The sequence below is a fragment of the Lottia gigantea genome (assembly GCF_000327385.1).
Source record: "Lottia gigantea unplaced genomic scaffold LOTGIsca_54, whole genome shotgun sequence".
Taxonomy (NCBI): domain Eukaryota; kingdom Metazoa; phylum Mollusca; class Gastropoda; family Lottiidae; genus Lottia; species Lottia gigantea.
Genome location: NW_008709848.1, coordinates 1,328,628 through 1,342,078, shown reverse-complemented (window position 1 = coordinate 1,342,078; position 13,451 = coordinate 1,328,628). Strand labels below are relative to the sequence as shown.

At 35.8% G+C, this 13,451-nt stretch overlaps 3 protein-coding genes across 3 annotated transcripts; all 3 read right to left on the bottom strand.

The window, feature by feature from the left end:
* Positions 1 to 345: 345 nt before the first annotated feature.
* Positions 346 to 2,880, bottom strand: LOTGIDRAFT_234726 (hypothetical protein). The gene is made up of 3 exons (XM_009062955.1): positions 2,377 to 2,880; positions 1,576 to 1,782; positions 346 to 1,066 (listed from the first exon to the last, which is right to left on the bottom strand). The coding sequence occupies exons 1-3, from the start codon at positions 2,666 to 2,668 to the stop codon at positions 876 to 878; spliced, it is 690 nt and encodes a 229-aa protein (XP_009061203.1). The 5' UTR covers positions 2,669 to 2,880; the 3' UTR covers positions 346 to 875.
* Positions 2,881 to 5,635: 2,755 nt separating this feature from the next.
* On the bottom strand, positions 5,636 to 7,879 carry LOTGIDRAFT_234725 (hypothetical protein). The gene is made up of 4 exons (XM_009062954.1): positions 7,793 to 7,879; positions 7,138 to 7,269; positions 6,758 to 6,892; positions 5,636 to 6,039 (listed from the first exon to the last, which is right to left on the bottom strand). Exons 1-4 carry the CDS (start codon positions 7,869 to 7,871, stop codon positions 5,681 to 5,683), a joined length of 705 nt encoding a protein of 234 aa, XP_009061202.1. The 5' UTR covers positions 7,872 to 7,879; the 3' UTR covers positions 5,636 to 5,680.
* Positions 7,880 to 10,835: 2,956 nt separating this feature from the next.
* On the bottom strand, positions 10,836 to 12,750 carry LOTGIDRAFT_165919 (hypothetical protein; the record flags this gene model as incomplete). The annotated part of the gene is made up of 3 exons (XM_009062953.1): positions 10,836 to 11,008; positions 11,329 to 12,042; positions 12,483 to 12,750. 3 exons carry the CDS (start codon positions 12,748 to 12,750, stop codon positions 10,836 to 10,838), a joined length of 1,155 nt encoding a protein of 384 aa, XP_009061201.1.
* Between the last annotated feature and the right edge of the window lie 701 nt (positions 12,751 to 13,451).

Sequence of the window (13,451 nt, the reverse complement as noted above, 5' to 3'; positions counted from 1 at the left end):
AATAGGCACCTTTTAGTGTTACGGGAGTTTGTAAATGTAGCGATTTGATAGAGTGTCCTTATGCTCGAAATTGAAGATGATTTTAGTGTTCTAGTCATCTGATTGATCAATCACTGATATCGATTATAAATGTTATATTAGTGTAGTTTTCAAATATAGATTAATTTCAATTTTCAAATTAGTTACGATTTCGGGAACAAGAGCGAACTTGTACGCCAATCACTGCTACAGGATGCCTGCAATATCAATTTTCAAGCAGTTTCCCACTTAAACTGAGTTGATGTAAGCGTTGAGAATTTTAAAACCCATAATCCCTTCATTTCATGGCCCAGAAGTAAACAAGTAGAGGTTTTCACCTTTATTTTTCAAACAACAAAGAGCAAACAAATGAAGGCTCATTGCTAATAAAATAAGTCTTCATTATACACACAGGGCAAAAATTGAGAAAATAACGCAGCTATCGTGGTAAACCTACGTTACTCGAAACACAAATATGACTAGCAAAAGTACTCTCCTGTAAAATCACAAAATATTGGACTACAATTGATAAAAAGGATAAGGGTTTGGAAAAATAATAATGTTGAAATGGCTGATTTTAGAAAAATAGAAGAGAGGGATTGGAAAATCAAACTGAAAAATGAGACAAATATTGATGAAGTAAATTATTGAAAAAAATACAAGTAAAATGAACTTGATAATGCATTTAAAATGAAAAGCAAATATGAAAATATAAAAGATAAACAAAGTGAACAGGGCAGAAAAAATAAAACCAATGTTAATATGTCACCTAGGATATTATCATATTAACACGGCTGACAACATGGAGAGATGGAAATCTCTGAGATCGTAGAAAGTCTAAAAGTGCAGATCGTCCTCTATTTCATAATCCTGGATCCACAATCAACTTCGCTCTTCCATTCACATTGTCCACTGTGGCTGGCGAAAGCGGTTCCATGGGGACACTGAATTTTCTGGGTTCGTCGTCCATTCTGACATAAAATGAAATGAATACAGCTCTCGGGATCTGGTACTTGACCTTCGTGAGTACAGATTGGGTCGTCTTCACCTGCAATACGATATTTAACATGTTAAATATTTCAGTTTTACTCCCAAATCGACAGTTTTACGCCAAATATACCCAGGCCCGTAACTACAGGGGGCAATGCCCCCCCCCCCCCCCCACCTCGAAAAAATATAGAATGCCCCAGTGGCGGAGCAAAAGGGGGAATAGTGGGGATAGTCGCCCCCCTCGCAGCCCCGAAAGCAAGTTTTTCAGGCAAAAATCTCATAACTAGGTTAGAAATTCGGTCAATCTCAGATATCTCGCCCCCTCTCGGACGCAAACCTGGCTCCGCCACCGGGTTCCCCCTTTTAACTGCAACTAAACATCACACACGGCACCATTGCCCCACTGGATATATTGCTTGCCCCTTCGAACAATCAAGTCTGGTCACGGGACTGAAAATACTTAAGATTCTTTACCGTAAAACAGTTTTACTAGTTTTAATTTTCAATAGAGCACTAACGTCTGGTCTAATTTTAATTAAACTGAAGAAAAGAATTGCTTATACTTACGAATAACAACCGACTCTGGAAGTGCTCTGCTACCACATTCATTTACAACATGTTGTGCAAATTCACATGAGTTATTTCTCGGATAGTATAAAGTACCATCTCCGCATCTCTGAATGGCGATCAATGTACCATTGGTACAAGAAACAAATCGTGAACAGTCGTTAGGATCTGGGTTGTTACCAGTGGGGTTGATACATCTGATGTCATCTGGAAAAAGATAAGCCTTTTATTTAGAAATGCTTTACTTGATAAATTTTCCATCAGAATAAATTTTTCTGTGGTTTCTAACATCAGCTAACACGCACTCTTAAAGTTACAAAGCTATCTATTCCGGTTAATCTGAATCTGATGCCGATAACTCGATATACTGATGTATATAAGGAAAGGTAAAGGTGTAGGTAAATTCAGAAATAGTAAGCTTATATCTATATGTCCAACCGTCTTATCATTGGTGAAATGAGTACTGGTAAATGTCCATAATTTTTTGGGTATTTTCTTTTGACTATCATTAAAATACGCCTCAAGAGTCTTGTCGTTAGGTAAAGCACATCCTGTGGTAGACATAGATTTAATCATCTCTGGTTTCCAACCCTCGTACTCCCCTTTTTTCACAAGCAAAGGGAAATGGTGAATACTTCATCGTGAATTGTTTCGATAGTATACAGTATTTGTTCGGGAGGCCTATCTGTGGTGTATATCGTCAGTGGTTCTTCAGATGTTCTCGATGCCGCGAGTATCCATCACTTTACTAGTGAGCTAGGCTGAGAACAAGAAATGAAAACTAATCGAAATATAACTTACTTGGAAGAGGTACTTGTGGTGATCCATTACAATCATCCCTGTCAGGATCCCACTCCCAGACACAAGCTGAGGCTAATTTCGACCACACTTGACTGGCATTACAGCGTATCGACTGAACCACTTCACCATCAAAGCCACACTGATGTGCTACCATACAATCACGGTCATCTCTAGCCCACAAACCGGGCTGTACATTCTGACAGATAACTTCGTCGTAGTAGTAGTCCGCCGCCAAAATACACGACGCAATGGCTAAAAAGCCAGCTAAACTCGCAAGGATATTCCTTGCCATGGTAATAGGAACTAAAAGACCCTACGTGCTAATGTAGAAATGTAAAATGCTGTCGTTTTGAGAAGCGTGTTTGAATTTATATGACTCTGTGTTTAAACAATCGCGATTGTTTGCCAACTAGAAAGAAGTTGTGCCTTGACGATCATGTCGCAAGGGATGAAGAAATGCTGAACACGACTAGAAGATTTCAAGAGGATTCTACTTCGTATTTGTATTCGCCGATTATATCTGCGAGCTTCCGGTGAAAACCTGACTAGTCGCTGATCTTCTTGTTGAGGTCAGATTAAAACAAATGGACATTTTGAATATTTCATTACTCTAGAATTATATCATGAGTGTAAAAGCTTAGACGATTAGGCATTACGTAATCGTCTAGCTTTCTAACTTCAGTAGTTAGCCATCTGAGATTATTTCTGTTGATTTTTGTTTCACTTTTAGGGTTGGTGGTAACAGTCTTCTAATATAACATCGTTGTATGACATTGTTTCAAAATTCATACAGTATACAGTGGCGAAGCGAAGCAGGGCCTACTCTCCCTTATAGCACCACGGATGCACTCTACGACTGTATAAGTCACCCTAGGAAACCCCTTTTAGAGAATTCAGGTAACTAATAAGTATTCCTAGGTATTTTGGTATATAGCCTATATTTCTATGTTGTAGTGATTTGATATTGCCGTGCTCTGGCTCAGTGACTCAATCATAGAACCATGTCCATAGATTCCAACCCCTAAAGGGATCCCAAACCCCAATATCTAAAAGGTTAACACATAAAATAAGATACCTTTGATTTTAGAAATAAATATTTGGTGATACAGTAACAATCACCAGTATGAAATATTCAACTTCTTTTTTTAAGTTTTTGGGGTGATACTGAACAATATCACCAAGTGTTGTCAAAATCCGTAAGAATCGAGCCTTTAAGTGTTTCAAGAACGAGGTCAATAACTCATATAAAATAGTTTTTGATTTTTCAATTTTCAGTATGTTTCATCCAAGCGTCGTCAAAGTCCGTCCAAGGGCAATATTATGCGTTTATTTAAGATAATAAGGTCCTATGTCAGCTAATACTGCCCATGCTCACTATGGCTTTAATAAATGAAAATTATTAAGACCTTTACAGATGGCGGCAAGTTCCTTTTACAACGGTACGATGATCGAGCTTCTTCATTCTCCCAAACTCGTTGTGATGGGGTAATTCTTGTTGAGTGGTAGTCGTACGGTAGTCGTTTGGTTAGATTATTTGATAACTATTGGTTGTTTAATATGGCGATCTCTCCATTGACCTGTCAGATGATGAAAGTACGAAATTAAGCTAGGGAAACCTTTTGGATTGAGACGCTAAATACAGAAAGAGGGTACTGAATATTCATCATAATGCAGGCATACCACCCTTTGACGTCTCGTTTAATACTACTAGCAATCGAGCAAGTAAGAATAGGCAACCTTGATGATAGCAAACTAAAGTATTTTAGTGCCCTTTAGGTTCGGCAATTCTCGTCAGTTTCCGCCAGCTGAATCTGTCTCGGTAACAACAAATGAACAAAAGGTATTCGCTAATGTTAGACTAGCTCCCTGCAAAATAATGTATTCAAATCTGAAAAGTATATTTGTTTTCTTTTTCACGTAGTATTATTGCTTTAGCTTTTAACCCCGGTGCTTTTTCTTACCATTGGTGAACAAGAAATTAATTCTCTTAGGAAATATCACCTCAAAATTCGTAACGTTCTAACCTTGTGTACAGTCAATTGAGTAAACAAATAATAACGTTAAAATATATGAACACAATTTTATGGATAACATTGCTTGATAAAGACGAAAGTATCATCGTCGAAACGTCGCAAGTTATTTATTAAAGTATTTCTTATCCATCAAATTGTGTTCATATATTCATACCTCAATTACTAAATGCTACTTAAGGAAGTTACGTTAAAATGTTTATTTATGGTCAGTGACAAAATAGCGTCCGCCTGACTATAGTAAGGACGTACTATGCCATGGATTCTAAAATTTCCAGCTGGTTCAGTTACCATAAACATCCCCTCCCCCTCTCCAACCATGGCTTTGGCAATAGTGTAGCTTTTAATTCAACAGCCAGTTAATGGCTACTTATTGCAAAATTTTGATTATCAAAAACGCCATTAATGTACCACGAATGTGTTGAAGTGAAAAATTATGTTGAATTTTATGTGAAATTATCTGTTCATAGCAATAACCAACATTTAAGGCATTCTCCAAATCCCAGGCTTCGTGGATCTTCACCTAGGGCTTCACCTTCACCCATTATAAATTCCGGGGTTACATCAGTTGTTAGACCCCCGTTTTTGCAAAGTCTAGATTTGCTCCAGCTCACCCATAAAGCAAATGAGAGGGGCATAACTCATTTGTGTAGTCGTATTTGCTTTGTCAAGTCATTGATTCGCAAGTCATTTGGAATAAATGTGAATATTATAAGACTAGGCGTAAAAATTGTTGATATTTTTTCATTCTTGCTCTGAAAACTATCAAAAGTTGGCACTATGACAACAACTCAATCATGAACTTTTGAGATTTAAAAGAAAGTAAATTTAGTTCTTCAAATTTTCGTGTCTGGTTATTCAAACGCTTTCCCGCAAAATTTACTTGAATGAAAATAATTAAATCAATAATTAAAATCAAATTAAAACTAAAATTCTCGACCAAAATTATTGACGAGAATATGGGATAGCAACGGTTGCTAAAGGAACATGCTTAAACCCATTTTGGTCCACAATTGAAATGACAGTGTACAGGAGAGGATTTTTCCTAAGTTCTTGAAACTTGTATCCTTTCCTTTTGAATGATTAAAAAAATGTGTTTAAACTAAATTGAAATGACGACTCGTCATTTTTTAGACTGCTATATATTCACAAGGCATTTATATGTTGGAGTTGAAATTGAAATTTCCTATGACTCCTATTTTCAATTTAAACATGTAACAAAAACATAAAACATTTTCTATTTCATTTTAATAACATGAACCATTTATTACAATTCAATTAAGACAATTCATATCAATCTTGTGGAAAACGGTCTCTGGATCACAGCCATCATCAAATTCCGTTTGTTTCGTGTCAAACAGAGTACACGTCACAAAATATTGGGCAGTTACACATTTTTTATTCTGAGCACAAAGGTCTTTGCACTTTTCTGGGCTTCCGTCAGGGATTAGTTCGACTTGAATTATTGGAAGACCGAAATTTTGGCAGTGTCCATCAAGTATCAACCAATCTGTACATCCCACGGTTGTGTTACATTTCTTCTCACACTCTGTTTCATTTTCATTGCCAATATAAGTTCTGTTGAAATTTTGTGAAACTCCAGTTACTGTTTGATTCTCAAACATACAGGGACCTGAAAAATGTTAAAATATCAATTTAAGATCGTCACTGGGATATATACATATATATTTAAAAAAGTTATAATAAGTTAACAGTTGATCGTAACAGTGTATAGCTGACGAATTGTAGCCTGAAATATAAGGCTAAATATTTTGACAGGCAACAAATATCATTGGCAAGCCAAAATGGCGGCCAACATGTTACTTCTTGTACATATTTCTTAAAAGTTTGTATTAATGACACTAATATTTTGGACATAACTCAATTCCGATGAAAGTGATACCACCGGAAGTGATTAATTCGAAACCGGCAGAGATGCAAAATTTGTAAATGTATACTTTTATTTCACCATGCTGGCGGTGTACACAATATAAGTTTCAAATCTGTCCTACAAATAGCAACCGTAATAGCATATTTTCGATTAATTTTCAAAAGAAAGTATTGAAAGACTTTGTGAAAATCAATTTGTTTTCAACTGCTATCATGTGTCACAAGTGTAAGCAAGGTGTAGCCCCATAGATATGGATATAATTTGATGAAGTATAATTTACGACATTTTTGATGCTAATACTTTTCTTTATATAAAAGCGGAATGTACCTTGCAATATACCAAATTCTGCTTGTTCTATCCAATAGTTTACTGCAAGTGCGAGACTTTGATATGTTTGGGCAAATATCACGCTTGAGTTATGTAATATTCCTATATAATATATAATGTAAAACTACTATACCTGGTTTAATTGGTTCACAATTCAAACCATTTTCCTGTAATTCAGACCCCTCTGGACACGAACAGTTATAACTACCAGGTTCATTTTGACATTTAAATTCACACGATCCATTATTGGTTGCACATTCATCTATATCTGAAGTAAACAGCAGATAGATTAGTAGGGCTGTAAACAGAACTGAGCGTGGTCAGAAATACCTTGCCACTTCACTAATGAGGCCCTGTCCTGAACTTTTAGTATTTTGTAACTCTATAAGATTTCCAGGTTTTCTGTAGATAAGTTGACCAGACTCATTAAAAAAATAAAAAAAATAACAAGAAGTAAAAATATCTTCCTTTGTCCACCCAGCGATAATAGAGATAAGCAGATAGAACCCTTACCCTGGCAGGAAAATATCGAGCCATTCGATGTACAAATGATGTCCATTTCATATCCCTCTTTACACTGACATCGCCTGGTTTTGTTATTTTCTACTGAACACATCGCATTGGCTGGAAGTTCACCATAACAAACTAAAATGAATAAATATACAATCAGCTTACAATGTAGGTATGAGAACGACCCAACATCACATGGTGAATGGGAAATACAGTAAAAAATAGATAAAAAACAAAGCAAACAATGAATAAATAGGTAAATACTGTGAACTGTGATATAATACTGCGATATAATTATTATTTTGACCAATTGTATGTTTATCACGTCATTTTCAGCTTCGATTGTTTCGTTATTAGAAATTTGTTTTCCGTGTGTTTGTAGTCTTGACTTTTTTAGATGGAAAGATCGGATAACGCAATTTGGCGATAAATGATCTGAGCATTCGACGTCCATCTGCCTACATAATTTCATTAAACGCGCTCGGACTGTTAGTTAAGATTTTTGACTGCCACTGCCCTGGTAAATTTCCCTCACTACATACTACAGTCTTCATCATCTCAAATTAAAGTCGAATCTTAGGATGTAAAACACCATTTCATTCCGAAGTTTCTTTGCATTCAGAATAACATCTAATTTTCATCGTAAGGTTATACTTACCTTCACTAAATTCAGACTCTACTAAAACTAATGCGATCGCAATAACGGCGAACAAACCCAATACTCGAATTGAAAGCATGATTACTGTATTCAAATTATTGTATGAAGTAATGATGAAATGAGTCAGTATTTATAACAAAATAGCTATCTATACCAAAATAGAGAGTATTCAAATTGACATATGCCAGATCAGCAGGCGGGTCTCTGACACTTTATATATCAACGGTTGTACAGCTGTGATTTGTGAAAACGCAAGCATATAGTCTAAATTCCGAAATATAATAGTAAGATATTGACACTGTGGAGATATGAAACTATATTCTTGCTGTCATTTTCTAAAAGAAGATTTATATTTCTGAGTAATAAACTGTAATGGTTAGAAAATTTTTAGAATGTTCAAGACATATCAGATCTCAGATCTTATTTTTCAATTTTTTTTCCTTATTTGTAATGTCAGGTCACCCATTCTGTTCGTCTGCCTTCCTGTCCATCTCTATTTCTATCTGTCTGTCATGGCCTTCCTGTGGAAAATTCGCCAAGATAATAAAATGAGTTTCATGTCGTTCTGGTTTGTACCTTCGCCAAGATAATAGAATGAGAGTCAAGATCTACTATTCTGTACTTTTTCAAAATGACAAGAATATGTTCATCTTTAGTATGTAATGCAGAAATAAAGAGGTACGTTTCTTGAATAGTTTAGGATAGTTTCAACATAACAACAGCACAATAGAAGAATTACAGTGTGAGTTTGGAGCTGCATGGCAATGAACCCATAAAACACCGTAAACATATTTGTGCAAATCTATAAATATCAACTAGAAATATTTCTCCAAAATAGATCTCAAAAGTACAGGAAGTTAAACGACAGATTCGCCATATTCTGGTAAATGAAACGTATCTTGGTCTCAGAAACGGGACTTGTTGCGTTCAACTAATCAGTAATAGTTTTCACAGCTTGCCGCCGCAATTTGAGCCTTCTTAGCCACGTGTAAGTAATTTTGAAGAACTTGATAAATCAATATTCATTGTGAAGCGACGTCATTGGTGTCTTCTCTTATAGACATACCAAGATTTACATACCCAAATTTTCCGAATAAGCTTGTGAATGAAATATATAAAAAGTGAAATTCCTAGTTTGAGGTATTGTTGTATGGAAGTAAAACGTTGCCAAAATGTGTTAAATGTTATCTGCATTCGTGTGGCATATCATTGGATTTTGGACAATACTTATACATTTTGTATTTCCACAAATCGACAAAATGCTTTGCAGCATTGACAAATGCATTTTGTAATGACGTCATTGGTATTGTAAAGCTGCTAAACAATCGACAATTTTGGCAACGTTCTACCTCCATATTTTTGGAAGGATTATGCGATTTCCTTTCAGTTCTCACAGTTCTGAGGACTATTAGTAAAACAATATATATATTTAATACTTAATTTGAGGTTGATTCTGGAAGAAAGAACGATTTTGTCGAAAGGCTCGTTAAGTATTGTGTTAATTGCTAGTGCCTGTTATCTAACAAATTTAAATCGCTTTAAATTGAGTATTCAAAATGACAGATGCCAGATCAATATTCAGCAGGTGAGACTTTGGCACTTTATATATCAACACCAATTGAGAGTATGCAATATGACAAATGGCAGATTAACAGGTGTGACCAATCGAACGATTACCAAGAACTATACCTAGTTTGCGATATATATGGTGGCCAATCGTTCTCATTAGGAGAATCTGCTGGAAGCGTACCTTAACTTGTCATCTACCTACATGCCAACCCCTCATAAGGAAATAAATTAAGTTTACAAATGTTTCTGTTTTTTTTGTCTTTTTTTGTCCAATCAATTATTTTTTTTTTTAGTTTATTTTTTTTTTTCGTGATTTTTTTTTTTTAATTTTCAGAAAAAAAAATTAAAACCACTGTGGCCCATCGTTAAATCATTTTGGCAAATGCCCTGATTAGATGTGAAGCTTAACAATGGTGACATGCATGTCCGGCATTGTCCGTCCATCCGTTCTTATTTCTACAGATATAGATGAATGTGCAACCAATAATGGATGTGTGAATATAAATGTCAAAATGAACCTGGTAGTTATAACTGTTCGTGTCCAAAGGGGTCCAGGTTTAGTAGTTTTACATTATATATTATAAAGGAATATTACATAACTCAATCGTGATATTTGCCCAAACATATCAAAGTCTCGCACTTGCAGTAAACTATTGGATAGAACCGTTTAAGCAAAACTTGGTATATTGCAAGTATTACCATCAACAATGTCACAAATTATATCAGACGAATATTTCTAAGATGTTATTTGTATCTATATGTATCTAGTTGATCAAACTAAATTTGTTTTAAAGGGTCGATTAAAAACGGAGAGTACTAGTTGTTAACCTAGTTGTGACCTCGTTTTTGGCGTTTGCCTGTATAATGACTCGATATTTACAGTTTTCGAGGTGAGCTCGAAGCTGTATTTATTTTCGTTATATACGGCTTTCGGGTTGAGCTCGAAGCTGTATTGTTTTCGGTAATTGCAGGGCGTTCGTTCGTTGTAATTGACAGATCTGTGTCTAACAGGTCTAGTATTATTTGAAACCTTTCGAATACGTAATGCAAGGGGGTATTAGAAAGTTGAAAACGCCTGTCCTATACCATTTATGTCACGTCTGCGGTTCCACCAAAGTTTGTTTTAACCAAACTGATATCTCGTCGGCCATTTGAAACTGTATGAAATTTCGATGTTTTTCCCAATGAAGTCGGAAAGTCATATAAGGCAGAAGCAATTCAAATATATATATATATATATATAATACATACAATACACAAAATGAAACAAGTGAAATAAAAAATCTCATTTTTGACATCGATATGTTGTGCCCTCAAACTTTCAGCAACTTCTATCAGAAAACTGGTGAAAGTAAAGCTCTTTCATTTTTCTGTTTTTTTTTTGTGCATGTGTAAGTGATTTCTTACCGTTTCTCGAGCAACCAAAATATGTTGGATTTGAAGGGAAAAAAGGTAAGATCGTTTTGCGACAAGTTTAACATTGGACCTGACAGAATCTCTTCTCATCGTCTGTTAAATTCTGACAGTAATCACAGACATGTCGGGATTTAGACATCAGAGTTCCTTTACCACAGTTCCTGATATCTGTTCTGTCCTGACAACTGACAAACTTATTACAATCACCAGGAAAAGGATCAAATATACAATCTGAAAAATTACAACATGACATGAAGGTAATATTACTAGAGCGAAGTATATTTACACACAGCACAATCTTCAATTACAAATTGTAGGTTTTACTTAGACAAATCTTATCTGCGTAATACATAATACCAGTGAGCATAAACTTACCAACATCCAAACCCCATTTGGGGCTTTCTGGCGTGTAAGTGATCCCTCAATGAAAAAGGTCATGGTATGTACATCACGAATGCCTTATTACTATCGACAACAAGAGGCTAGGTTCATAGTTAACTTAATAAATATCGAAATAAAGGCTCTGTTCCATGAAAGCTGTATCTACTTACAATCATCAATTCCTTTGGTAGTTGGATCAACAGAGTTTTTGTTATTTACTGATCTATTGTTCTCAAGGGGTCTTTCTTTCACAGAGTCTTGATATTCCATCCTATTACCATTCATTCTATTTCGCATCATGTAATCCTTGGCATCACCAGCTTTATGACCAATAAAATCTTCACCTCCTGGATTGAGGTCACTGGGAACAGTTGGTACATCCAGTCTCCCACCCTGGGGATCTGGGTTTCTGTTGTTGTTCTGTCCCCCATTCTGCAATATGTTCTCGAGATTATAATCTCTAACATTCGATGGAGCATTGATAACTTGTGGGTATACGTCTCCAGGATTTCTATTGTTTCGTATCGTTTCAGCATCTTGCTGGGACCTTCCACTCTGCATGGTTGGCTGTTGATTTCCATAATTCATATTGTTTTCATATCCAGGCATATTGTTTATCTTATCAACATTGTCATTTTCAGTTGGCATTTCGTAACTCGGAACGTTGTTTGAACGGCGATTTCCAGATGGCGGTGAACCAACTTTCTGCCCATATTGACGATTATCACTATGCTCACATCTACTCATCATGCCATTAAATATGGTACCATGGGGGCATTCCATTGGCGGGAACCTGAAAGCCTTCTGCCAACAGGAGATGTACATACGGGGATCGCTGGGCATTGGAAGGTTACCTTCTTCAACATTATTACACAGTCTGTCAACTGAAATATATTATTCGAAATTTACAGAATATTACACCATATATGTACATTAAAGAGAAATATATACCATGCACTGCAAATCGTAACTTGTAGTAGCACATTTCCATCTAAAATCAACAGACCTCATGGAAACGACAAAGCAAAAGCCAAACCGTTTACAATGCAGTAGTACAGTGAGCCACTTTCTCGAAGGTGATCGAATGCGAAAATTTTCGTTGTGTTTTCACAAGCTAACAAATAAACCACTCTCTGCCTGATGTTCCCATAAAACTACCTTCTGCAAAATAATCATGCATAACTTTATCCCTGTTCAACATCAACATGAAACCGAGAAGAACCTTCTGAAATAGAACAGTGTTAAGACCTGTCCTGATATTTAACCGAGTTGCCGATACATGACCATTGCGTTTTGGAAACAAACTATTTGGTGGAACACTTACACTTATCATAATATTGGTGATCTAATTTACAGTTGACCGTACTGTCGGGTGGTGTACAGGTATTCCGCCATGGATTATACACCTCTCCTAGTTTACAAGGTTTAATAATATGTTCCTTCCCAGCCTCATCACAATGATAATACTCTGTACAATCCACTCCATCCATATAGATCCTTCCCGAGGTCTCTTGACGTCTCGGGAAACTACAACGACCACTTTGACCGGAAGTAGTTCCCCATATCAAGGCAGTGGCAAGCAATAAAATCATGTCGTAGAAAAAAAAAACACCCCGTTCTCAGCTGTGGTTTTAGAAACTTTCTGATTTAAAAATGTTGTTTTATATAAGATTGGTAGGATTAATGTTGCCGCCCAGTAAATAAATCAGATGGCTTGAAGACTAAAAGACGATACTTAACTTGTCTACATCATAAACAAATAAAATAAACCTACCAATGTATTTACATACTGGCATCATTTGACCCTAAAGGTCAAATCTTACTACCTAGAGAATCAAAATGTTTCTAACTTGACTGTTTAATTAGTAAAAAAATCCAGTATGAAAGAGGTTAATTAAGAAGGTGTTACTCTTATTTTCATCAACTTCTAGTAAAGGACTGTATCGTGTCATACAAATTAAGAATGACATTTGTGTTAGGGTCATGAATGGGTTGATGCCCTGTCTGATTTTCATTGTGTTTAACCAAATAATCAAATGCAAGCAACCAATCTGACCACAAAAAACTGCAGTTGTGAACAGATCTTCTAACGACGTATGGGGACGGTATACAAGTGACTCAGATTTTATATGGTGTCGGTGATAGTCAATGTTCATATTGTACATAAGAAGGATTGTAATTGTTAGTGTTAGTGTGCTGTAACGACTGACATATTATATAGCACTACAGGACAAGTGACTAGTGTATTTGTCATTACGCTATATAAAGTTGAAAGTTCATCATGACACTGTTA